The sequence below is a fragment of the Oncorhynchus masou genome, chromosome 29 (genome assembly GCF_036934945.1).
Source record: "Oncorhynchus masou masou isolate Uvic2021 chromosome 29, UVic_Omas_1.1, whole genome shotgun sequence".
NCBI classification, from domain to species: domain Eukaryota; kingdom Metazoa; phylum Chordata; class Actinopteri; order Salmoniformes; family Salmonidae; genus Oncorhynchus; species Oncorhynchus masou.
The window spans coordinates 87,128,326-87,156,084 of NC_088240.1; the positions used below are offsets into that span (position 1 = coordinate 87,128,326).

A 27,759-nucleotide genomic window follows, 5' to 3' on the forward strand; every position below is an offset into this window, starting at 1 on the left:
TTGTTCTGAGTTAGGCCTACCGTGTTGTTCTGAATTAGGCCTACAGTGTTGTTCTGAGTTAGGCCTACAGTGTTGTTCTGAGTTAGGCCTACAGTGTTGTTCTGAGTTAGGCCTACAGTGTTGTTCTGAGTTAGGCCTACAGTGTTGTTCTGAGTTAGGCCTACAGTGTTGTTCTGAGTTAGGCCTACAGTGTTGTTCTGAGTTAGGCCTACAGTTGTTCTGAGTTAGGCCTACAGTGTTGTTCTGAGTTAGGCCTACAGTGTTGTTCTGAGTTAGGCCTACAGTTGTTCTGAGTTAGGCCTACAGTTGTTCTGAGTTAGGCCTATAGTAAGCGTTTTAGAGCTGATGGTGTTCAACTGTAGCATAGCCTACCTGGTCTCTTTTTCTTTTCGTTTTTACAATCAAAACACATATTTTACATGGTGCCATGCTGTTGAGTTATGGCCACATGAGAGAATTATGCAACAGGGTAGTGGGGTCGAAGGTCACTTGTCTGAGGTCAGCTGAGCATCCTTTGAGAGGCTTCCGGGAACTACCCACAGTTCTAAAGACCAGAGACAGTTGGGAAATCCTGGCCTATACTGCCATCTACTGGACAAACGGTATAATAGCCACTGATGTACCAGAGAAGCTGTCATAGGAAGAAATTATGGTCATAAACCTACTGAAAACAATGTCTATATTTTCTACGTGAATGAAACTGATTTACACAGTGAATTGGCACTACACATCTAGCTAGATAAAACATTATCAAGAGCTTTTAAGTTATTTCACATGCAGTCTTATACAATTCTAATTCATAACTAGTTTTATTTGTCTGAACAACATCAGTACATGATCAGTGATCAGTAGATCTCTCCAGATCCCTGCTGTACTCTGAGTGTCATTTCTTAGAGAGTATGTACCTGACTAAGGTGGAATGACAGACTGCTGTAGAACGCTCAAGGACATTCCCCTCCGGTATGACTCACTGGCATGGAACACAGAACAGTCTTTTGTGTCAAGCTGTAAAGCCAATCTGACTGGCAACACATGGTGTTGGAGGTGAAAAGGTATTTTTCTCTCTCAGACGCTGCTGCTCGAAAGAAGGTCAATGCAGCACTTGCGGTGTGAAAATATGGATTCTGTATCTGGACTCTGTATCTGGATTCTGTATCTGGCTCTGTATCTGGATCTGGATGTATCTGGACTCTGTCTGGATCCTATATCTGGATCCTGGTATATCTGGATTCTGTATCTGGACTCTGGATATCTGGATTCTGTATCTGGATTCTGTATCTGGCTCTGTCTCTGGATTCTGTATCTGTATCTGTATCCTGTATCTGGATTCTGTATCTGGATTCTGTATCTGGACTCTGTATCTGGATTCTGTATCTGGATTCTGTATCTGGCTCTGGATTCTGGATCTGGATCTGGATCCTGTATCTGGATCCTGTATCTGGATTCTGGATCTGGACTCTGTATCTGGACTCTGTCTCTGGATTCTGTATCTGGATTCTGTATCTGTATCTGTTCTGTATCTGTATCTGGATCCTGTATCTGGATCTCTGTATCTGGATTCTGTATCTGTATCTGGATCCTGTATCTGGATTCTGTATCTGGATTCTGTATCTGGATCTGTATTCTGGATTCTGTATCTGGATCCTGTATCTGGATTCTGTATCTGGATTCTGTATCTGGCTCTGTATCTGGATTCTGTATCTGGATCTGTATCTGGATCCTGTTCTGTATCTGGATCTCTGGATTGGATCTGTATCTGGATCTGTATCTGACTCTGTATCTGGACTCTGTATCTGGACTCTGTATCTGGACTCTGTAACTGGACTCTGTAACTGGACTCTGTATCTGGACTCTGTATCTGGACTCTGTATCTGGCTACATGCACATCAGTATATTGTCTGAGGTGGACTCCTTGGTCCACCTGTATTATTAGTCATCTGTAGACTTCTTTACGCTTTTTTAACGGACCACAAATGTGTCCCTTTCATGTGTTCATCAGTCATCCCATCTGTCGTTGTGTCATGTATAGTGCCGCATATATACACTCAAAGCATGTAACCTACTTCTGGATGATTTTATTAGAACCATCTGCACATGGAAAGATAGACATCATAAGAGACATCAGACAGACATGATAAGACAGACATGATAAGACAGACAGACATGATAAGACAGACAGACATGATAAGACAGACAGACATGATAAGACAGACAGACATGATAAGACAGACAGACATGATAAGACAGACATGATAAGACAGACATGATAAGACAGACATCATAAGCAAAACATGTCAGTAGCTTTGAGTAAGCAACAGTATATGGTTGGATTTCCCAACATGAAGAGATAACATTGTAGACCGTAGACCCATTCAACTCACTAAGCCCTCTGATGTCTTCCACTCCCTACAGACTGTGGGCATAGTGGTAGGTATACAATGCAGTGCTCAGTTGTGGAAATAGAAGGAGTTGAATCCGTAGAAGCGGTGCTTTCTCCCGGTGTGTACATTGTCCTGCAGGTTGACCGCGCCCCCCTGGAGGGAGCTGTGGAAGAGATGGTGGGCCTCCGACTTACTGAAGGAGTCCTGGAGCTCCAACAGGGCCAGCTGGCACCGGCCCCTCTCCCCTGGGTGGGTGGAAGGCAGGGCATGTGGACGGGGTTGGATACAGGGGTTGGAGATACTGCGTGGGATGGGGATCTCTCTGTTCTGCCACTCCCGATCCTGTTCTTCAAGGGTCTGATTGACAGTCATCTCAGAACCCAGAACTAAATTCCCGCCAGAACGCCAGTTACGGATGTTGGGAGAGACCAGATCAGCAGCAGACAGCTCCGTCTCAGATTCATATGCCGCCCCTGTGTTGTTAGTAGCCAATGCTGGAGCTGGCTGGCTCAGGCTGAACAGGTTACCCCCTGATGCTGTGTAGCTCTGCTTCTTGCTGCGAGGAACGTCCTCGTACCATACCTCTCTCTGGGTGTTATTCTCTTTGGTGACCTCTGTGGTCTCATTCAGGGGAGAATGGGGCAGCTGGCGGCTGTACAAGGCCAGAGAGCTCTCTGTGTCTGTGACCTTCTCCAGAGAGGCTCTGGGAGCCTGGCTGCTCTGCTGGGGGTCTGATGCCCCTGGCCCTGGGTGATGGAGCCCTTCTCTGACCTCCTTGACCTGGCACTCACACCTCTCCTCCCCACACCTCTCCTCCCCACACCTCTCCTCCCCACACCTCTCCTCCCCACACCTCTCCTCCCCACACCTCTCACACCCGGAGCCTTGATCTTGAAGGTGGTGACCAGGGAACACATAGCCAGACACCTGAGCAGGTTCCAGCCCAGACACATCTCCAGCCCCAGGCCTGGCTAGACTGAGCTCTGAGTGGCCGTGGCGGTTGTTGGGATGGCCGTCCTGAGTAGAAGGGTTCCCCTTTATCTCCCGATGACTTTGGTGACCAGACATAGTTCCCAGAGGCCCAGCAGGGTGATTCTGTGTGGAAGTCTGGTCTGTGCTGTGGGACTCTGCTGCTGGGGCAGTGACAGGAGGGTGGTAGGTGCTCTCCACCATATGACGGCCCTGGCGTATTCTGGCCTTGCGCCCGTCTCGTGGTTTAGGGGGCAGCAGGACGGGGTGGGATCGCTCCCTCTGAGAGAGACGAGCACTGCTTTGTTAGGAGGTTTGTCTCGTTCAGTCATCAGAGTAAAGTGATACTGAAGAAAAACTGTTTGTTTAAGCAGTCTAAAACTATTTCTATGGTAGTTGGGGAAGTTAAAGAAGGTTTGGAGGCTAATAATGTGATATTCTAGCGAAGCAGTTAAATGTAGGAATATTACAACTGCACTGTATATTCAGGTGATTCATGTGTTACTGTACGTACCAGCTCTGTTGTGTAGGGAGTCATCTTCCCAGTGATCATGTCAACGGTGTTCTCATGGTAGTCATCCAACCTCCAGGGATTAGTAGACCCAGTGCCTGGAGTAAAAACATATGACATGCTTGCTATTTTGAATATGATATCTGAGTGAGAGTGACTAACCAAATCAATGGGGCCCCCGGTCGGTAATTCAACCATGATTACTACACGTTTAGATAGCTGGCGAGACTAACTAACCAATCTAAACAATGGTAGTGGACATGGGGCTAATTGAGTGACTGTAGAAAAACTGCTGATCCACAACCAAATGTCAAAACTTGCACCTTGTGTATTCTACTATTCTAACTCTTATTATTATTATTGTACAATAATAATTGTTAAATTGATCCGCGGGCCGCCAGTTCCCTGGTCCAACTAGTCTGGGTATTACTCCATGTCTCTCGTAGCGTCTCAAATGGCACCCTATCCCCTATAGAGGACACATCTTTTGACCAGAACCGTATGGACTACATAGGGAATAGGAAGCCTGTTGGGATACAGCCTGTGTGTTCAGGGCTCTGCTCTCTGTACCTGTGTAGTGAAACTGGTAGGAGGTGACCCAGTGGGACTTCTCCACGTTGCGGAGCATGTTGGCTGTTCGTTCAGACAGCGTGACGTCCCAGTCACGCAATGTGGGGTTGGGAAACACTGTCTTCTGGGACTTGGGGTAGAATACCTGGGTCTGGGCCTCGCCCTTAACTGGCTTGGGGTGCTGAGAGAGACAAAGAGAAAGGTGAGACAGGACACAGGTGTCGGGAACAGATGGAGTGTGCATGTGACCTTCTTCCTTAGGTTGTTTCCTGAATGGCACCCTATTCCCTTAAAAGTGCACTACTTCTGAGCAGGGCCCTGGAATAGGGTACCATTTAGAACAAATCCCTAGTCATCCACTTCAGTGAGAACATTCATTTATTGGGCTTCACTGGTCAGATGAGATGAAATATAACATAAGGATCATATTCTGCCTCCCAAATAACACCCGATACCCTATGCAGTGCACTCTATGGGGAATAGTGTGCTATTTTGGGACACACATGTTTCTGTGTACAGTGAGAGGGAAACCTGACTTAGCTAAATGACTGTACTGTAGCTACTCACATCCAGGAAGCCATGTTGTCCTGGCCATGAGATGGTTTTCTTCCTGGTTGTCATGGGTGCCTCCAGTACCTCATGACGATAAGGACCTCCTGGGATTGAAGACAAGACACTTCATCTGGGAATGAGGCTTGTGCTTGTGTGTGCAACCTTATACGGGCAAGCACGCAGACACACACACACACACAGACACACATGCAGTTTGCACACACACGCACAAGCACACACGCACAACACCTTTTGTCTTTCTCAGCACGGTGATCTCTGGAGCAGAGGACGGGATGAGGGGGTTCAGGGGTCGTAGGGACGCAGCTCTCACGCCTGTGTCGGGGTCGTCTGGTGAGCGGAACGTTGGGAACAGGGCGAAGCGGGAGATGTGGGCCTGATACGGATGTTCTTTTGGAACTGGAACCTTTATCATTATCTCTCTGTAGGGAGGGAGGGCATAGCAGTGAAGGAAGGACAGCCATTACAACTGTATCATTATCTCTCTGCAGGGAGGGAGGGAGGGCATAGCAGTGAAGGAAGGACAGCCATTACAACTGTATCATTAGCTCTCTGTAGGGAGGGAGGGCATAGCAGTGAAGGAAGGACAGCCATTACAACTGTATCATTATCTCTCTGTAGGGAGGGAGGGCATAGCAGTGAAGGAAGGACAGCCATTACAACTGTATCATTATCTCTCTGTAGGGAGGGAGGGAGGGAGGGCAAAGCAGTGAAGGAAGGACAGCTATTACAACTGTATCATTATCTCTCTGTAGGGAGGGAGGGCAAAGCAGTGAAGGAAGGACAGGCATTACAACTGTATCATTATCTCTCTGTAGGGAGGGAGGGCATAGCAGTGAAGGAAGGACAGCCATTACAACTGTATCATTATCTCTCTGCAGGGAGGGAGGGAGGGCATAGCAGTGAAGGAAGGACAGCCATTACAACTGTATCATTATCTCTCTGTAGGGAGGGAGGGCATAGCAGTGAAGGAAGGACAGCCATTACAACTGTATCATTATCTCTCTGTAGGGAGGGAGGGAGGGCATAGCAGTGAAGGAAGAACAGCCATTACAACTGTATCATCATATCTCTGTAGGGAGGGAGGGCATAGCAGTGAAGGAAGGACAGCCATTACAACTGTATCATTATCTCTCTGTAGGGAGGGAGGGAGGGCATAAGCAGTGAAGGAAGGACAGCCATTACAACTGTATCATTATCTCTCTGTAGGGAGGGAGGGGGCATAGCAGTGAAGGAAGGACAGCCATTACAACTGTATCATTATCTCTCTGTAGGGAGGGAGGGCATAGCAGTGAAGGAAGGACAGCCATTACAACTGTATCATTATCTCTCTGTAGGGAGGGAGGGCATAGCAGTGAAGGAAGGACAGCCATTACAACTGTATCATTATCTCTCTGTAGGGAGGGAGGGCAAAGCAGTGAAGGAAGGACAGCCATTACAACTGTATCATTATCTCTCTGTAGGGAGGGAGGGAGGGCATAGCAGTGAAGGAAGGACAGCCATTACAACTGTATCATTATCTCTCTGTAGGGAGGGAGGGAGGGCATAGCAGTGAAGGAAGGACAGCCATTACAACTGTATCATTATCTCTCTGTAGGGAGGGAGGGCATAGCAGTGAAGGAAGGACAGCCATTACAACTGTATCATTATCTCTCTGTAGGGAGGGAGGGAAGGCAAAGCAGTGAAGGAAGGACAGCCATTACACCTGTATCATTATCTCTCTGTAGGGAGGGAGGGAGGGCATAGCAGTGAAGGAAGGACAGCCATTACACTGTATCATTATCTCTCTGTAGGGAGGGAGGGCAAAGCAGTGAAGGAAGGACAGCCATTACAACTGTATCATTATCTCTCTGTAGGGAGGGAGGGAGGGAGGGAGGGCATAGCAGTGAAGGAAGGACAGCCATTACACTGTATCATTATCTCTCTGTAGGGAGGGAGGGCAAAGCAGTGAAGGAAGGACAGCCATTACAACTGTATCATTATCTCTCTGTAGGGAGGGAGGGGGCAAAGCAGTGAAGGAAGGACAGCCATTACAACTGTATCATTATCTCTCTGTAGGGAGGGAGGGAGGGCATAGCAGTGAAGGAAGGACAGCCATTACAACTGTATCATTATCTCTCTGTAGGGAGGGAGGGCAAAGCAGTGAAGGAAGGACAGCCATTACAACTGTATCATTATCTCTCTGCAGGGAGGGAGGGAGGGCATAGCAGTGAAGGAAGGACAGCCATTACAACTGTATCATTATCTCTCTGTAGGGAGGGAGGGCATAGCAGTGAGGGAAGGACAGCCATTACAACTGTATCATTATCTCTCTGTAGGGAGGGAGGGCATAGCAGTGAAGGAAGGACAGCCATTACAACTGTATCATTATCTCTCTGTAGGGAGGGAGGGAGGGCAAAGCAGTGAAGGAAGGACAGCTATTACAACTGTATCATTATCTCTCTGTAGGGAGGGAGGGCAAAGCAGTGAAGGAAGGACAGCCATTACAACTGTATCATTATCTCTCTGTAGGGAGGGAGGGAGGGCATAGCAGTGAAGGAAGGACAGCCATTACAACTGTATCATTATCTCTCTGTATGGAGGGAGGGCATAGCAGTGAAGGAAGGACAGCCATTACAACTGTATCATTATCTCTCTGTAGGGAGGGAGGGCAAAAGCAGTGAAGGAAGGACAGCCATTACAACTGTATCATTATCTCTCTGTAGGGAGGGAGGGCATAGCAGTGAAGGAAGGACAGCCATTACAACTGTATCATTATCTCTCTGTAGGGAGGGAGGGCAAAGCAGTGAAGGAAGGACAGCCATTACAACTGTATCATTATCTCTCTGTAGGGAGGGAGGGAGGGGGCATAGCAGTGAAGGAAGGACAGCCATTACACCTGTATCATTATCTCTCTGTAGGGAGGGAGGGAGGGCAAAGCAGTGAAGGAAAGACAGCCATTACAACTGTATCATTATCTCTCTGTAGGGAGGGGGAGGGCAAAGCAGTGAAGGAAGGACAGCCATTACAACTGTATCATTATCTCTCTGTAGGGAGGGAGGGAGGGCATAGCAGTGAAGGAAGGACAGCCATTACAACTGTATCATTATCTCTCTGTAGGGAGGGAGGGAGGGCAAAGCAGTGAAGGAAAGACAGCCATTACAACTGTATCATTATCTCTCTGTAGGGAGGGAGGGAGGGCAAAGCAGTGAAGGAAGGACAGCCATTACAACTGTATCATTATCTCTCTGTAGGGAGGGAGGGAGGGCATAGCAGTGAAGGAAGGACAGCCATTACAACTGTATCATTATCTCTCTGTAGGGAGGGAGGGCATAGCAGTGAAGGAAGGACAGCCATTACAACTGTATCATTATCTCTCTGTAGGGAGGAAGGGAGGGCATAGCAGTGAAGGAAGGACAGCCATTACAACTGTATCATTATCTCTCTGTAGGGAGGGAGGGCATAGCAGTGAAGGAAGGACAGCCATTACAACTGTATCATTATCTCTCTGTAGGGAGGGAGGGCATAGCAGTGAAGGAAGGACAGCCATTACAACTGTATCATTATCTCTCTGTAGGGAGGGAGGGCATAGCAGTGAAGGAAGGACAGCCATTACAACTGTATCATTATCTCTCTGTAGGGAGGAAGGCATAGCAGTGAAGGAAGGACAGCCATTACAACTGTATCATTATCTCTCTGTAGGGAGGGAGGGAGGGCATAGCAGTGAAGGAAGGACAGCCATTACAACTGCATCATTATCTCTCTGTAGGGAGGGAGGGCAAAGCAGTGAAGGAAGGACAGCCATTACAACTGTATCATTATCTCTCTGTAGGGAGGGAGGGGGCATAGCAGTGAAGGAAGGACAGCCATTACAACTGTATCATTATCTCTCTGTAGGGAGGGAGGGCAAAGCAGTGAAGGAAGGACAGCCATTACAACTGTATCATTATCTCTCTGTAGGGAGGGAGGGAGGAGGGCATAGCAGTGAAGGAAGGACAGCCATTACAACTGTATCATTATCTCTCTGTAGGGAGGGAGGGAGGGCAAAGCAGTGAAGGAAAGACAGCCATTACAACTGTATCATTATCTCTCTGTAGGGAGGGAGGGCAAAGCAGTGAAGGAAGGACAGCCATTACAACTGTATCATTATCTCTCTGTAGGGAGGGAGGGAGGGCATAGCAGTGAAGGAAGGACAGCCATTACAACTGTATCATTATCTCTCTGTAGGGAGGGAGGGAGGGCATAGCAGTGAAGGAAGGACAGCCATTACAACTGTATCATTATCTCTCTGTAGGGAGGGAGGGCAAAGCAGTGAAGGAAGGACAGCCATTAAAACTGTATCATTATCTCCCTGTAGGGAGGGAGGGCATAGCAGTGAAGGAAGGACAGCCATTACAACTGTATCATTATCTCTCTGTAGGGGAGGGGGCATAGCAGTGAAGGAAGGACAGCCATTACAACTGTATCATTATCTCTCTGTAGGGAGGGAGGGCATAGCAGTGATGGAAGGACAGGCATTACAACTGTATCATTATCTCTCTGTAGGGAGGGAGGGAGGGCAAAGCAGTGAAGGAAGGACAGCCATTACAACTGTATCATTATCTCTCTGTAAGGAGGGAGGGCATAGCAGTGAAGGAAGGACAGGCATTACAACTGTATCATTATCTCTCTGGGGAGGGAGGGAGGGAGGGAGGGAGGGCAAAGCAGTGAAGGAAGGACAGGCATTACAACTGTATCATTATCTCTCTGTAGGGAGGGAGGGCAAAGCAGTGAAGGGAGGACAACAGCCATTACAACTGCTATCATTATCTCTCTGTAGGGAGGGAGGGCATAGCAGTGAAGGAAGGACAGCCATTACAACTGTATTATCTCTCTGTAAGCATAGCAGTGAAGGAATATTAGCCATTAAACTGTCCTTATCTCCCCTCTGTTGGGAGGGCAGAGCAATAAAGTGACAGAGACAACATGTCCATTACAACTAAGATGGATATTAATCCTACACATTTTATAATGATCTTACTGTTCAGGAGGAGGGCATAACAATGAAGGAAGCACAGCCATTACAACTGTATATATTGTTTCTGTAGAACTGGGAGTCTCCAACCCTGTTCCTGAGAGCTACTGGCCTGTAGGTTTTATCTCCAAACCTGTTCCTGAGAGCTACCCTCCTGTAGGTTTAAGGACAGTATCATTATCATTATCTCTGGGGAAGGCATAGCAGTCTCAACCCTGTTCCTGGATCTACCCTCCTGTAGGTTTTTATCTCAAACCATGTTCCTGGAGAGCAGCCATGACAACTGTAGGTTTTATCTCAAACCCTGTTCCTGGAGAGCTACCCTCCTGTAGGTTTTAACTCCAACCCTGTTCCTGGAGATCCCTCCTGTAGGTGTTAACACAAACCCTGTTCCTGGAGAGTTACCCTCCATTTTAACTCCAACCCTGTTCCTGGAGAGCTATCCTCCTGTAGGTTTTCACTCCAACACTGTTCCTGGAGAGTTACCCTCCTGAAGGTTAACTCCAACCCTGTTCCTGGAGAGTCCCTCTGTAGGTTTTAGGGAAACCCTGTTCCTGGAAGGAGCCATTACCCTCCTATCATTTTATCTCTCCCTGTTCCTGGAGAGAGGGCATAGCAGTGAAGGAAGGACAGCTTACAACCCTTATCCTGGAGGCAACCCTCCTGAAGGTTTTCACTCCAACACTGTTCCTGGAGAGCTACCCTCCTGTAGGTTTTAACACAAACCCTGTTCCTGGAGAGAGGAGGGCTCCTGTGAAGGAAACAGCCATTACCCTGTTCCTGGATTATCTCTCTGTAGGGAGTTTTCACTAACACTGTTCCTGGAAGAGTTAGCCATTACAACTGTAACTCATTATTCTCTGGAGGGAGGGAGGGCTCCTGTGAAGGTTTTAACCATTACAACTGTTCCTGGATTATCTCTGTAGGTTAACAACCCCAGTGAAGGAACTGACCTGATTCAGCTTATCAACCAGCTCTTATTAGAATCAGGTGTGCTAAGATTAGGAAGGAGAGAGAACCATTACAGGAGGGTATTATCTCTCTGTAGGGAGGGAGGGTTGGAGTTAACCTGAAGGAAGTACAGCCATTACAACTGTATTATTATCTCCTGTAGGGAGGGGAGCAAAGCAGTGAACAGGGTTGGAGTTAACCTACAGGAGGGTATCTCTCCAGGAACAGGGTTGGAGGGAAACCCTACAGGAGGGTAGGGGAGTGCTTCAGGAACAGGGTTGGATTATCTCTGTACAGGAGGGTAAAGCTCTCCAGGAACATGGTTGGAGTTATAACTGTGGAGGGTATCTCTCTTGTATAACCTACAGGAGGGTAGCAAAGGAACAGGGTGAAGGGAACCCTACAGGAGGGTATTTCAGGAACAGGGTGTAGTTATCTCTCTGTCGGGAGGGAGGGTAGCTCTCCAGGAACAGTGAAGGAGAGCCCAGACATTAAGGATATTCCAGTAGTACTGTAACAATTGAGAATGAGAAACTGATCTAGATCACAGAATGAGTACACGCGATGTTGATGTCCGTTGGTTTTGGTATACTGAAAATAAATGTTTGTAAAATAAGAGGATAATCAATATGAACATTATATTGGTGTAAAACTGATTTCAGCCATGGGCCAGTGATGAACTATAGCAGTTCATCCCAAATGTATACCCTCTTCCCTTTATAGTGCACTACTTTTGACCACAAATATGGGCCCTGGTCAACAATAGTGCACCATATCGGGAATAGGGTGCCATTTGGGACACACTTTATAATATGTAAAAGGCAACCTACAGCTGGTCGTTGAGGCGGACGTTACTTTTCTTGGTAGGTGTAAGGTCATAAAACTGTTGAATGGTGATGTTCCTGTGAAGACATTAAAGGAGAAGAACCCTCAGTTGCCTGGAAATGGCACCCTATTCCCTATAGAGTGCACTACTGGTCAAAAGGAGTGCACAGTGTAGGTTTATCTGCCATTTGGAACCCTGTTCCAACAAATACAACATACCCTTGGTAGGTGAATGTTGACATTTCAAAGGAGAAAAACCCTGGTTTGTACATTTTCAAGCCATCCACAATCTCACAATTACTTGAAATCAAGGACTTTGGCTCACACTTGGAATAGTTTTTTAAAAATGTTTATATTATTTTGAGAGATACTTTTCTGAATGCTATTGAATGCTTGATACTCAGAAGGGTTCAAGTAATCAGAAGTCAAGTTTCCGTCATTAAAAAGTCATGGCCCTAATGATAATCTTACTCAGGTGGGACGGATCCTCCGTAGCTTAAGTGGCGATGGCCCTTGATGATGGCAGGGGTGTGTTTAGTCTTCTGGGAGGAGGACGCCATCCTGTGGCTGGAGTGCTGGCTCAGTCCACGCTGGGTTTTACCCGACGCTAAAACCCTGCTGCTGCTACTGGGAACTCCAGGAAGTGGTGGGACTCTGCTGCTAGGGCCTCTGGGAAGAGGACTGCAAGAGGACATTTAAACCTGTTGCTGAGGAACAAGTCAAGGTCATCCCTAATGTTACCCTATTCCCCATTTGGACAGGTCAAAGTAGTTGACTGTAAATGGAATAGGATGGCATATGGGATGTAGGGTTCCCAATGACATTCCTGTTCAGATGTGACCCGCTAACATTCCCATGTGACATGATTCCTAACATCTCTGACCATCAAGTCTATGACAGACTAAAGGATTTCTTTCCATCAGCTAAGCTACAGTGTCTTGCGAAAGTATTCGGCCCCCTTGAACTTTGCGACCTTTTGCCACATTTCAGGCTTCAAACATAAAGATATAAAACTGTATTTTTTTGTGAAGAATCAACAACAAGTGGGACACAATCATGAAATGGAACGACATTTATTGGATATTTCAAACTTTTTTAACAAATCAAAAACTGAAAAATTGGGCGTGCAAAATTATTCAGCCCCTTTAAGTTAATACTTTGTAGCGCCACCTTTTGCTGCGATTACAGCTGTAAGTCGCTTGAATGTCTCTATCAGTTTTGCACAGCGAGAGACTGACATTTTTTCCCATTCCTCCTTGCAAAACAGCTGAGCTCAGTGAGGTTGGATGGAGAGCATTTGAACAGCAGTTTTCAGTTCTTTCCACAGATTCTCGATTGGATTCAGGTCTGGACTTTGACTTGGCCATTCTAACACCTGGATATGTTTATTTTTGAACCATTCCATTGTAGATTTTGCTTTATGTTTCAGATCATTGTCTTGTTGGAAGAAATCTCCATCCCAGTCTCAGGTCTTTTGCAGACTCCATCAGGTTTTCTTCCAGAATGGTCCTGTATTTGGCTCCATCCATCTTCCCATCAATTTTAACCATCTTCCCTGTCCCTGCTGAAGAAAAGCAGGCCCAAACCATGATGCTGCCACCACCATGTTTGACAGTGGGGATGGTGTGTTCATGGTGATGAGCTGTATTGCTTTTACGCCAAACATAACGTTTTGCATTGTTGCCAAAAAGTTCAATTTTGGTTTCATCTGACCAGAGCACCTTCTTCCACATGTTTGGTGTGTCTCCCAGGTGGCTTGTGGCAAAACTTTAATGGTGACTTTTTATGGATATCTTTAAGAAATGGCTTTCTTCTTGCCACTCTTCCATAAAGGCCAGATTTGTGCAATATACGACTGATTGTTGTCCTATGGACAGAGTCTCCCACCTCAGCTGTAGATCTCTGCAGTTCATCCAGAGTGATCATGGGCCTCTTGGCTGCATCTCTGATCAGTCTTCTCCTTGTATGAGCTGAAAGTTTAGAGGGATTTCCAGGTCTTGGTAGATTTGCAGTGGTCTGATACTCCTTCCATTTCAATATTATCGCTTGCACAGTGACTTTGGGATGTTTAAAGCTTGGGAAATCTTTTTGTAAAAAATGTTTAAACTTTTCACAACATAATTTTCGGACCTGCCTGGTGTGTTCCTTGTTCTTTTACATTTACATTTAAGTCATTTAGCAGACGCTCTTATCCAGAGCGACTTACAAATTGGTGAATACACCTTCTGACATCCAGTGGAACAGCCACTTTACATGATGCTCTCTGCGCGATGGACCTCTGAGACTATCACAGTGCAGGTGCGTTTATACGGAGACTTGATTACATCCTGTGGCTGGATTGTATTTATCATCATTAGTCATTTAGGTCAACATTGGATCATTCAGAGATCCTCACTGAACTTCTGGAGAGAGTTTGCTGCACTGGGAAAGTAAAGGGGAATAATTTTGCACCCCCAATTTTTCAGTTTTGATTTGTTAAAAAGTTTGAAATATCCAATAAATGTTTCCACTTCATGATTGTGTCCCACTTGTCAAAGATTCTTCAAAAAAAATACAGTTTTATATCTTTATGTTTGAATCCTGAAATGTGGCAAAAGGTCGCAAAGTTCAAGATGGACCGAATAACATTCCACTGTACATGTAGTTCCCATAGTGCACCAAGACATGATGTACAACACAGACAGTACATAGTGCACCAAGACATGATGTACAACACAGACAGTACATAATGCACCAAGACATGATGTACAACACAGACAGTACAATAACCAAATATACTGTAGAGCACTGGCAAACAAAATGGAGTCATGCAGGAGGATAAGACTGTTCTCTTACCTGGCCAGAGGTGGAGAGTGAGGCTGTTGCTTAGACCATGGCATCCTGCTCTGTACCTGTTTCAGATCCTTGTTCTGTTTGTACATGTAAGTCTCCTCTTTCAGTCGCTGGAGGAGGGAGAAGTAGTCACCCTGCAACGGCGGGTCTGTCTGGGGCTCAGCGACAGCATACGGCCCCCCAGCCTGGTGCAGGCGTTTCAGGAGGGGCAGGGAGGAGGAGGACCTCTGTTTGTGAGACAGGAGTAAAGGACTCCTCCCGATCTGTCTGTGGTCAGTGGGACGTTGCTGGATCCCTAGGCTGGTCATAGTGACGATGGCGTTGTCAACAGCAGTAGGCTAGCGTCCGCAACAGGATCTGGGTTAGTGACACCCTATCCACTGTCTAGGCTGAGCAGCAGACAGGCTTCATCTCTGTGTCTGTGCTCTCAGCAGGACCTGTACCATACAGAAAGATGCTACTAATATCACAGTGTCACAGCTCAGTGACGTGTCATGGAGTCTCCCCCGTGATAATATCACAGCATCACAGCTCAGTGACGTGTCATGGAGTCTCCCCCGTGATAATATCACAGCGTCACAGCTCAGTGAAGTGTCATGGAGTTTCCCCAGTGATAATATCACAGCGTCACAGCTCAGTGACGTGTCATGGAGTCTCCCCCGTGATAATATCACAGCGTCACTGTGACGTGTCATGGAGTCTCCCCCGTGATAATATCACAGCGTCACAGCTCAGTGACGTGTCATGGAGTCTCCCCAGTGATAATATCACAGCGTCACAGCTCAGTGACGTGTCATGGAGTCTCCCCCGTGATAATATCACAGCGTCACAGCTCAGTGACGTGTCATGGAGTCTCCCCCGTGATAATATCACAGCGTCACAGCTCAGTGACGTGTCATGGAGTCTCCCCCGTGATAATATCACAGCGTCACAGCTCAGTGACGTGTCATGGAGTCTCCCCCGTGATAATATCACAGCGTCACAGCTCAGTGACGTGTCATGGAGTCTCCCCCGTGATAATATCACAGCGTCACAGCTCAGTGACGTGTCATGGAGTCTCCCCAGTGATAATATCACAGCGTCACAGCTCAGTGACGTGTCATGGAGTCTCCCCCGTGATAATATCACAGCGTCACAGCTCAGTGACGTGTCATGGAGTCTCCCCCGTGATAATATCACAGCGTCACAGCTCAGTGACGTGTCATGGAGTCTCCCCAGTGATAATATCACAGCGTCACAGCTCAGTGACGTGTCATGGAGTCTCCCCAGTGATAATATCACAGCGTCACAGCTCAGTGACGTGTCAGGAGTCTCCCCAGTGATAATATCACAGCCTCACAGCTCAGTGACGTGTCATGGAGTCTCCCCAGTGATAATATCAGGTTACAGCATGACGGTCAGTGTCTCCCCGATAATATCACAGCCACAGCAGATGTCATGGTTCCCCATGATAATATCAGAGCGTGGGCTCAGTGACGTGTCATGGAGTCTCCCCAGTGATAATATCACAGCGTCACAGCTCAGTGTAGCAGCAGAGAGAAGAATGACCAGCCTCACAAAGCCTGAAACAGGTTAGCATGAGGCAGTGTCTGATGCCAACAGATGGGTTCAATGACAGAGGTGGGCTCTGGTTACTGCATGGCTACTCATGTTCCTCCACGCACACACACACACACACACACACACACACACACACACACACACACACACACACACACACACACACACCTGTGAACTAATCCAGACCTCAGGTCACAGTGTATAGCCTTCATTATCCATGCTTTTATGTATATAGGCCTGCACTCACCTGCATGCACACATAACATTAGAATGGCAGGATAGATACACCGCTAGAATACTACACCTTGAATTCGCTCTATTTATGTTATTAAACATTCGCACACGACTGACTGCAGTACTTTCTAATTTTATGTTCGTTTCACATGCAGGCCTATGTGTTGTTTTTCTCTACAAGACATCAAAGACTGACCCAGAATAAATTGGGTCAACGGGGTAATGTACTTCAGCGCGAAGAGGTCTACCGACCTTATGTTCCCAAGGGCAACGCCGTTGTTAGGTTTAGATCGGAAAGAACTGCTTTGCGGTCCGTACAGGTTTGTGGCAGTACAATCATGCGCTGTTGATTACGTCAGAGCAGGTCACCTTCTCTTGTGAAATCACAATGGAATCGGGATCAAAGGCAGGATTTCGCGGCGTTGAATATATCCTCTCCTTTAGTTGTCTATGGTGCTGAGTCTATGCGAGGATCGGGTTGTTCCAGAAAACACAATAACGGCTTTTGTCCAGGAGCAATTTGCCTAGTTTGTGGATCAATTTCTCACAGTATCAAGAATAGAAGTAGGACTTTCTTTGTTTACTAATTTAATAAGTTGGTCAATGCTAAGGGTGTTTTATTGATTTGAACCTTGTTAAAAACAGGCGCTCTCCCGCTCCATGTTTCAATTCACACTGCGTCTATCAATAAAAACATCGACCCGCCATGAAAAACAACACACCTCTAGGCTACAATGCCCTGCCCTTATTCTAAAATCTAGGCAACCGTTCCATCCCCCGCATCCCTCATAATCAATACAATTTCGGACGTGTCGTAGGGGCGTCCAAAATGGCACCCTATAGCCTACATAATGCACGACGGGCCCAGGTCAAAGTAGTACATTACATCGGAAATAGGGTGCCATTTTGGACGTAAACATTGAGTGTTTGCCAAGAAGCCGAGACATGCCTGGTTTACCAACTGTTTTAAGGAAATATATTCAGCATTAGCTCCTTAATTGGGATTCTCGTGAGACCTTGTCCAAAGTCTCAGCAAAACACAGAGATGTATCACTTCTTGCAGCTGACCCAGAACTAAGCTCTCATCCCGAATAGCACCCTATTCTCTATTTAGTGCACTTATTTTGGGCCAATAGGCTTCCATAGGACTCTGGTCAAAAGTAATGCACTACAGTATGGGTCCTGTTCACTGGCTCAGTCACTGTGACAAATGGCACCATATTCCCAATATAGTGGGTTCACTACTATCTATGAACTCTGGTCAACCATATGTATAAAAGTAGTGGCCCCATTTGGGGACATGTAAGTCCAGTGACCAATCAGCCTGTTCTGCCTAAATGGGATATATTATTATTATTATTATTATTATATTATGTATATAGATGAATAGGATTTCTCCACTCTGTTGGCTCTGCTTGGTGACAAATGGCACCATATATTATATAGTGCACTACTATCTATGAACTCTGGTCAAAAGTAGTGCACTATAAAAGTGTTGTGTCCCATTTGGTAGATATCTGTCTGTGACCAATCAGCCTGTTCAGCCTCAACTGAAGAGCTGTTCTGCTCAACATAGTTCCATTGTCAACATGGGCTGCATTATACATGTGGAATAGATGCAGACTATTTCTCCAGGCTCTGTTGGCTCTGCTTGGGTTAAGACACCAGGATATTATAGAGGAAGTTTGATTATGCTCACTACACACTGGGGCCCATAAAACGTTGCTGTAGGGAAGACATACCAGTGTTGTGAATACAGTAGATATCTGTCTGTCTGTCTGTCTGTCTGTCTGTCTGTCTGTCTGTCTGTATGTCTGTATGGGAAGGCCTCATTATGGCATAGACTAGACAACATAGTCTATGTGTCAACATGGGTTGACATTATGCTGTATGGGAAGACATACAACTATGCTGTATGGGAAGACATACAACTATGCTGTATGGGAAGACATAATTATGCTGTATGGGAAGACATATAATTATGCTGTATGGGAAGACATACAACTATGCTGTATGGGAAGACATATAATTATGCTGTATGGGAAGACATAAACTATGCTGTATGGGAAGACATATAATTATGCTGTATGGGAAGACATACAACTATGCTGTATGGGAAGACATACAACTATGCTGTATGGGAAGACATGCAACTATGCTGTATGGGAAGACATACAACTATGCTGTATGGGAAGACATAAATTATGCTGTATGGGAAGACATAATTATGCTGTATGGGAAGACATACAACTATGCTGTATGGGAAGACACACAATTATGCTGTATGGGAAGACATACAACTATGCTGTATGGGAAGACATACAACTATGCTGTACTGTATGGGAAGACATAAACTTATGCTGTATGGGAAGACATACAACTATGTTGTATGGGAAGACATACAACTATGCTGTATGGGAAGACATAATTATGCTGTATGGGAAGACATACAATTATGCTGTATGGGAAGACATACAACTATGCTGTACTTATGCTGGGAAGACATAATTATGCTGTATGGGAAGACATATAACTATGCTGTATGGGAAGACATATAATTATGCTGTATGGGAAGACATACAACTATGTTGTATGGGAAGACATACAACTATGTTGTATGGGAAGACATACAACTATGTTGTATGGGAAGACATACAACTATGCTGTATGGGAAGACATACAACTATGCTGTATGGGAAGACATAATTATGCTGTATGGGAAGACATACAACTATGCTGTATGGGAAGACATATAATTATGCTGTATGGGAAGACATACAACTATGTTGTATGGGAAGACATACAACTATGTTGTATGGGAAGACATACAACTATGCTGTATGGGAAGACATATAATTATGCTGTATGGGAAGACATACAACTATGCTGTATGGGAAGACATACAACTATGCTGTATGGGAAGACATACAACTATGCTGCTGTATGGGAAGACATAATTATGCTGTAGGGGAATTAATATATGAAATGAAATTTGCAGAACATTTAAATGACATTTAAATGAATTAATCAACAGCCATTGTACACAGACTAATGATGAGCGTTTACAATGTTGCAACATGTTGCAACAGCCACCGACCCCCCTGAGACATCACACCACTTCACGTCTCCTCTGCTCTGTACCAGATCTCAAAGACAATGAAGGGGGCGGACTGGAACCAGAAAGGGAATTTCTAACACACTGGCCCATTTATTCCCAACGAGGCCCCCATACCACACACGTTTTTCCAAGATGCCCTCATGATTAGCCAAATAATGATAATTCTGCCAAAACATCCCATTTAGACAGGCCCGCATGGGATAAAGGAAGACGGTAGAGCCCATCTGCCCTATGGCCAGTCCATTTCTGTCTCATGGACAATGGACTGGCCAAACAGTTATATGATGGAGACAACTCTCCTGGCTTAGTGCTCTCTCATCTGTGTTGCTGAGAATGATAGGAGCCTGGTGCTCAAAGCAATCCAGCTGGACTCGTTTCCAGTTTCCAGGAGAATAAAGTGAATATTTCAAAGCACATTTCTAAACAAATCAGAACTAATCTATGGAGACCTAGAGGGGAGAATGTGTGTGAATGTGTGTGTGTGCGTGTGCGTGTGCGTGTGCGTGTGTGTGTGTGTGTGTGTGTGTGTGTGTGTGTGTGTGTGTGTGTGTGTGTGTGTGTGTGTGTGTGTGTGTGTGTGTGTGTGTGTGTGGAAAAGAACAGAGTGAGATAGAGAGGGAGAAAAAGAAGAGAGAACATTAATATTAATGTCCAAGTGCTCCTTTGTCGACACACACTTGCCAGCCCAGCACACCTTGAGAAGCCAGTTACCACTTTGTACAGGACATAAATAATCCTCCCTCTGCTCTCAGATATGGAGCACCAACTTTGAAGTTTATGGAGCACAATTCGTTATTTACAGTGGGATTTACTGTCCATATGCACATTTTAATTACATTATTAAAACACTACACTTGTGTCTAAAATGGCACCCTATTCCCTATGAAGTGCACTACTTTGGGCCATCCTCATAGGCTCTGGTAAAAAGTAGTGCAATATATAGTGAATAGCGTGCCATTTGGGACTCAAATCCTTCTGGATAAACAACAATAGTTGATAATATAAAACAGAAAAGGCTGAGTGGTAGGACTAACAGTAATGATGGTGATGACTAAAGGCTGAGTGGTAGGACTAACAGTAATGTTGGTGATGACTAAAGGCTGAGTGGTAGGACTAACAGTAATGACGGTGATGACTAAAGGCTGAGTGGTAGGACTAACAGTAATGATGGTGATGACTAAAGGCTGAGTGGTAGGACTAACAGTAATGTTGGTGATGACTAAAGGCTGAGTGGTAGGACTAACAGTAATGACGGTGATGACTAAAGGCTGAGTGGTAGGACTAACAGTAATGACGGTGATGACTAAAGGCTGAGTGGTAGGACTAACAGTAATGACGGTGATGACTAAAGGCTGAGTGGTAGGACTAACAGTAATGTTGGTGATGACTAAAGGCTGAGTGGTAGGACTAACAGTAATGTTGGTGATGACTAAAGGCTGAGTGGTAGGACTAACAGTAATGATGGTGATGACTAAAGGCTGAGTGGTAGGACTAACAGTAATGTTGGTGATGACTAAAGGCTGAGTGGTAGGACTAACAGTAATGATGGTGATGACTAAAGGCTGAGTGGTAGGACTAACAGTAATGACGGTGATGACTAAAGGCTGAGTGGTAGGACTAACAGTAATGACGGTGATGACTAAAGGCTGAGTGGTAGGACTAACAGTAATGACGTTGATGACTAAAGGCTGAGTGGTAGGACTAACAGTAATGACGGTGATGACTAAAGGCTGAGTGGTAGGACTAACAGTAATGTTGGTGATGACTAAAGGCTGAGTGGTAGGACTAACAGTAATGATGGTGATGACTAAAGGCTGAGTGGTAGGACTAACAGTAATGATGGTGATGACTAAAGGCTGAGTGGTAGGACTAACAGTAATGATGGTGATGACTAAAGGCTGAGTGGTAGGACTAACAGTAATGACGGTGATGACTAAAGGCTGAGTGGTAGGACTAACAGTAATGACGGTGATGACTAAAGGCTGAGTGGTTGGACTAACAGTAATGTTGGTGATGACTAAAAGCTGAGTGGTAGGACTAACAGTAATGGTGTTAAGACCACTGGACTACAGCCCTGTTTATTAAGAAGGACTAGATATGGAGAGACAAGGCCACTGGACTACAGCCCTGTTTATTAAGAAGTCAAGTCATGTACACGTGTAGGGCGGTTAAGACAAGAGCTGAATGTATCCCCCTTTACCATGCAGGACTCAATTACAAAAGAGATATTACACATTGAAGGACGCCTGAACAGAGTCGCTGCTTCTGTTTTTCATGGGAAACGAAAATTAAGTTGAAAATGACTGTATAATGAAAACGAGAAATATCCACTTCCTGTCGACTCTGCAGGGAGTGATGTAATTGTAAAATTAGTTCTAGAAAGAAAGAAAATACCAGTGCGTAGATCCAGCTGCTGGTTTTGGCAGGAACATCTATACAGTGTAAAAACGGCACACTAGAAATACAGAAAGTTATATAGAAATATAAAAAAGTCAGATTGGAGCAAGATTGTGTCCTAGGCCTTTAGTCATCACCGTCATTACTGTTAGTCCTACCACTCAGCCTTTAGTCATCACCGTCATTACTGTTAGTCCTACCACTCAGCCTTTAGTCATCACAATCATTACTGTTAGTCCTACCACTCAGCCTTTAGTCATCAACGTCATTACTGTTAGTCCTACCACTCAGCCTTTAGTCATCACCGTCATTACTGTTAGTCCTACCACTCAGCCTTTAGTCATCACCGTCATTACTGTTAGTCCTACCACTCAGCCTTTAGTCATCACCGTCATTACTGTTAGTCCTACCACTCAGCCTTTAGTCATCACAATCATTACTGTTAGTCCTACCACTCAGCTTTTAGTCATCACCGTCATTACTGTTAGTCCTACCACTCAGCCTTTAGTCATCACCGTCATTACTGTTAGTCCTACCACTCAGCCTTTAGTCATCAACGTCATTACTGTTAGTCCTACCACTCAGCCTTTAGTCATCACCATCATTACTGTTAGTCCTACCACTCAGCCTTTAGTCATCACCATCATTACTGTTAGTCCTACCACTCAGCCTTTAGTCATCACCGTCATTACTGTTAGTCCTACCACTCAGCCTTTAGTCATCACCGTCATTACTGTTAGTCCTACCACTCAGCCTTTAGTCATCACAATCATTACTGTTAGTCCTACCACTCAGCTTTTAGTCATCACCGTCATTACTGTTAGTCCTACCACTCAGCCTTTAGTCATCACCTTTAGTCATCATTACTGTTAGTCCTACCACTCAGCCTTTAGTCATCACGTCATTACTGTTAGTCCTACCACTCAGCCTTTAGTCATCACCGTCATTACTGTTAGTCCTACCACTCAGCCTTTAGTCATCACAATCATTACTGTTAGTCCTACCACTCAGCCTTTAGTCATCACCGTCATTACTGTTAGTCCTACCACTCAGCCTTTAGTCATCACCGTTATTACTGTTAGTCCTACCACTCAGCCTTTAGTCATCAACGTCATTACTGTTAGTCCTACCACTCAGCCTTTAGTCATCACCATCATTACTGTTAGTCCTACCACTCAGCCTTTAGTCATCACCATCATTACTGTTAGTCCTACCACTCAGCCTTTTCTGTTTTATATTATCAACTATTGTTGTTTATCCAGAAGGATTTGAGTCCCAAATGGCACGCTATTCACTATATATTGCACTACTTTTTACCAGAGCCTATGAGGATGGCCCAAAGTAGTGCACTTCATAGGGAATAGGGTGCCATTTTAGACACAAGTGTAGTGTTTTAATAATGTAATTAAAATGTGCATATGGACAGTAAATCCCACTGTAAATAACAAATTGTGCTCCATAAACTTCAAAGTTGGTGCTCCATATCTGAGAGCAGAGGGAGGATTATTTATGTCCTGTACAAAGTGGTAACTGGCTTCTCAAGGTGTGCTGGGCTGGCAAGTGTGTGTCGACAAAGGAGCACTTGGACATTAACATTAATGTTCTCTCTTCTTTTTCTCCCTCTCTATCTCACTCTGTGCTATTCCACACACACACACACACACACACACACACACACACACACACACACACACACACACACACACACACACACACACACACACACACACACACACACACACACACACACACACACACACATACAATATATTTGGCTGCATTCACTCTAAAATGATTCAAAGGAAATGTAATTTAATATTCTCATTCATTTTAAATTGGAGCCCTGTAAAGAGAGAGAGCCCGAGTCTGGAATGACACCCTATTCACTCATCATAGGCCCTGGCAAAAAGCAGTGCACTAAATATGGAATAGTGTGCTATTTCAAGTGTCCCTGGCAAATAAAGAAAGATAACATCTACTGCTACAGGCACGCGGACGGTGTTTTCCTCCTGATCTGCAACAAGCTGACAGTGTTTTCCTCCTGATCTGCAGCAAGCTGACAGTGTTTTCCTCCTGATCTGCAACAAGCGGACAGTGTTTTCCTCCTGATCTGCAACAAGCTGACAGTGTTTTCCTCCTGATCTGCAACAAGCTGACAGTGTTTTCCTCCTGATCTGCAGCAAGCTGACAGTGTTTTCCTCCTGATCTGCAGCAAGCTGACAGTGTTTTCCTCCTGATCTGCAGCAAGCTGACAGTGTTTTCCTCCTGATCTGCAACAAGCTGACAGTGTTTTCCTCCTGATCTGCAACAAGCTGACAGTGTTTTCCTCCTGATCTGCAACAAGCTGACAGTGTTTTCCTCCTGATCTGCAACAAGCTGACAGTGTTTTCCTCCTGATCTGCAACAAGCGGACAGTGTTTTCTTCCTGAACTGCAACAAGCTGACAGTGTTTTCCTCCTGATCTGCAACAAGCTGACTGTTTACAACAAGCTGACAGTGTTTTCCTCCTGATCTGCAGCAAGCTGACAGTGTTTTCCTCCTGATCTGCAACAAGCTGACAGTGTTTTCCTCCTGATCTGCAACAAGCGGACAGTGTTTTCCTCCTGATCTGCAACAAGCGGACAGTGTTTTCCTCCTGATCTGCATTGTATAAGCTTCAGAACCACCAGGGAATCCGGTGTTGTAGTCTCAGCTGACTGACACACAGCCCCTCAAATTGCTACACTCGGCGTTAGTCTCAAGAAGTAAACATAATTCATTAATAATTGATTTAATACTCTAGCTGAAAATCTTTGCTTGCAGCATTCCATAGAAGAGGACAAAGACGGATTGTTTTAAATGGGCAGCAGGGAGTAAATGAAGACCTGAAACGGCATCCTCTCTCTCTCTCCCCAGAACCTGAACAACCGTCTGCTCCAGAGCACCTCATTCATTGATTCAGTATCTCCTGTTATCCTGATATTATTTTGCTTCTTCTTAGGGTCTTTTATTTTTCCCTGATGACTACTTTTGACTTCTCTGATGTGGAAGCGTTTTTGGACGGCCACCCGGACCTCTTTGAGGAGTATGTCGTGCGTAAAGGAAAATGCGATACGGTGAGCAGGTGGTTGAAGGACCAACAGCGGTCCAAAGTCTCCCTTGGCGAGGAAAAGTGTGGTGGAGTGCCCAGGGACCCGCTCTGGCCGACCAACCCTGACGGTCTCCGGCGCCGCTCCTCCCACATGGAGCTGCGAAGGAACTTTGCCCGGTCCAAAGCCACCACCGCTCACAGAACCTACGACGAGCACGCCAGTCACAGGGAACACGATGATTCCCAGTCCAGCATGAGACGCCGCGCGTTACTGCGCAAAGCTAGTTCTTTGCCGCCAACCACCGGGCACATTCTGAGCGCCCTTCTCGAATCCAGGGTCAATGTGCCCCAGTACGCTTCCAGTGCCATCGACTACAAATACAGACTGAAGGAGACCAACGAGAGGGAGTTCTTCCTTGAGTTGGTGAAAGATGTCTCCAATGACCTGGACATGACCAACCTGAGTTATAAGATCCTAATCAATGTGTGTATCCTGGTGGATGCAGATAGGTGCTCGCTGTTCCTAGTTGAGGGACCATCTCACAAGAGAACGCTCGTGTCTAAGTTATTCGACGTGCACCTGGGCACCACGGTGCGACCCTCTTCGAGCACTCTGAACTCTAACGAGGTGCAGGTGCCGTGGGGAAAGGGCATTATCGGATACGTGGCAGAGCATGGGGAGACTGTAAACATACCTAACGCATATGAGGTAAACATTATCAAGTTGGAAACACCAGGTTTCCTAAAGTAGACCCATCGCTGCAAACCACAAATGCAAAATTGTAATATTTCATTTTGATTCAATGCTATTATTGGGAAAAAGAAACGAAAAACCATGACATTAATAGTGTGTGAATCCTCTATGGATACGATCTACACAAAATACTCTGTAATGTCAAAGTGGAAGAAGAGAAATGTGAAACGGCATCCTCTCAGTCTCTCTCTCTACAGAACCTGAACCACCGTCTGCTCCAGAGCACCTCATGAATTGACTTGGTAACTCCAGGTATCCTGATTTTCCTAATTCCACTTTGACATTATGGGGTATTGTGTGTAGGCCAGTGACACAAATATCTACATTTCATCCAATTGAAATGCAGGCTGTCACACATTTGTTTGGGACAAAGTAAAGGGGTGTGAATACTTCCTGAAGGCTGTATATCTTCCCCCATCAGAACACCTCCATTTTATGCTGTCATCCACACATTATCACCATGACAACAATTGCGGCAAAAAAATTGTGTAATTATTGCAATTACATGAACAAACATACTGCCCATCCACCAACATTTCCTCCATAGACAGAGATATGAAAACCATGTTCATTTCATTCCCTGCAAGGCTGCATCTCTCACCCTCTCCGGAGTCCCATCCACCAGTCGCACGCTACACATCATATATCATGGCCACGGGCGTCTGGCGAGGCAGAGGCAACATGTTGACGCTGGTCCGGCCTCGTGGGAACTGGGCTACTGGCAATAGACAATAGGCTAGCAGGAATAGAGCAGCCTCGTGGGAACTGGGCTACTGGCAATAGACAATAGGCTAGCAGGAATAGAGCAGCCTCGTGGGAACTGGGCTACTGGCAATAGACAATAGGCTAGCAGGAATAGAGCAGCCTCGTGGGAACTGGGCTACTGGCAATAGACAATAGGCTAGCAGGAATAGAGCAGCCTTGTGGGAACTGGGCTACTGGCAATAGACAATAGGCTAGCAGGAATAGAGCAGCCTCGTGGGAACTGGGCTACTGGCAATAGACAATAGGCTAGCAGGAATAGAGCAGCCTCGTGGGAACTGGGCTACTGGCAATAGACAATAGGCTAGCAGGAATAGAGCAGCCTCGTGGGAACTGGGCTACTGGCAATAGACAATAGGCTAGCAGGAATAGAGCAGCCTCGTGGGAACTGGGCTACTGGCAATAGACAATAGGCTAGCAGGAATAGAGCAGCCTCGTGGGAACTGGGCTACTGGCAATAGACAATAGGCTAGCAGGAATAGAGCAGCCTCGTGGGAACTGGGCTACTGGCAATAGACAATAGGCTAGCAGGAATAGAGCAGCCTCGTGGGAACTGGGCTACTGGCAATAGACAATAGGCTAGCAGGAATAGAGCAGCCTCGTGGGAACTGGGCTACTGGCAATAGACAATAGGCTAGCAGGAATAGAGCAGCCTCGTGGGAACTGGGCTACTGGCAATAGACAATAGGCTAGCAGGAATAGAGCAGCCTCGTGGGAACTGGGCTACTGGCAATAGACAATAGGCTAGCAGGAATAGAGCAGCCTCGTGGGAACTGGGCTACTGGCAATAGACAATAGGCTAGCAGGAATAGAGCAGCCTCGTGGGAACTGGGCTACTGGCAATAGACAATAGGCTAGCAGGAATAGAGCAGCCTCGTGGGAACTGGGCTACTGGCAATAGACAATAGGCTAGCAGGAATAGAGCAGCCTCGTGGGAACTGGGCTACTGGCAATAGACAATAGGCTAGCAGGAATAGAGCAGCCTCGTGGGAACTGGGCTACTGGCAATAGACAATAGGCTAGCAGGAATAGAGCAGCCTCGTGGGAACTGGGCTACTGGCAATAGACAATAGGCTAGCAGGAATAGAGCAGCCTCGTGGGAACTGGGCTACTGGCAATAGACAATAGGCTAGCAGGAATAGAGCAGCCTCGTGGGAACTGGGCTACTGGCAATAGACAATAGGCTAGCAGGAATAGAGCAGCCTCGTGGGAACTGGGCTACTGGCAATAGACAATAGGCTAGCAGGAATAGAGCAGCCTCG

At 45.9% G+C, this 27,759-nt stretch overlaps 2 protein-coding genes across 2 annotated transcripts in view; one reads left to right on the forward strand and one right to left on the reverse strand.

Annotated features, from left to right (window-relative positions):
* Window positions 1-2,447: 2,447 nt before the first annotated feature.
* The window catches only part of LOC135519813 (uncharacterized), a 66,845-nt gene continuing 41,533 nt past the window's right edge, over window positions 2,448-27,759 (reverse strand). Inside the window, exons 3-11 of the mRNA XM_064945025.1 lie at window positions 14,606-15,039; window positions 12,242-12,451; window positions 11,776-11,847; window positions 11,507-11,536; window positions 5,233-5,423; window positions 4,999-5,087; window positions 4,432-4,612; window positions 3,865-3,959; window positions 2,448-3,632 (exon numbers count right to left, since the gene is read on the reverse strand). Coding sequence (XP_064801097.1) covers window positions 2,448-3,632; window positions 3,865-3,959; window positions 4,432-4,612; window positions 4,999-5,087; window positions 5,233-5,423; window positions 11,507-11,536; window positions 11,776-11,847; window positions 12,242-12,451; window positions 14,606-14,910 — 2,358 coding nt within the window. The 5' untranslated portion in view covers window positions 14,911-15,039. The remainder of the gene's footprint in view (window positions 3,633-3,864; window positions 3,960-4,431; window positions 4,613-4,998; window positions 5,088-5,232; window positions 5,424-11,506; window positions 11,537-11,775; window positions 11,848-12,241; window positions 12,452-14,605; window positions 15,040-27,759) is intronic.
* Window positions 24,911-27,759, forward strand: part of pde11al (phosphodiesterase 11a, like) — a 45,853-nt gene continuing 43,004 nt past the window's right edge. Inside the window, 1 exon segment of the mRNA XM_064945026.1 lies at window positions 24,911-25,690. Within this exon segment, the coding sequence (XP_064801098.1) occupies window positions 24,911-25,690 (780 nt within the window).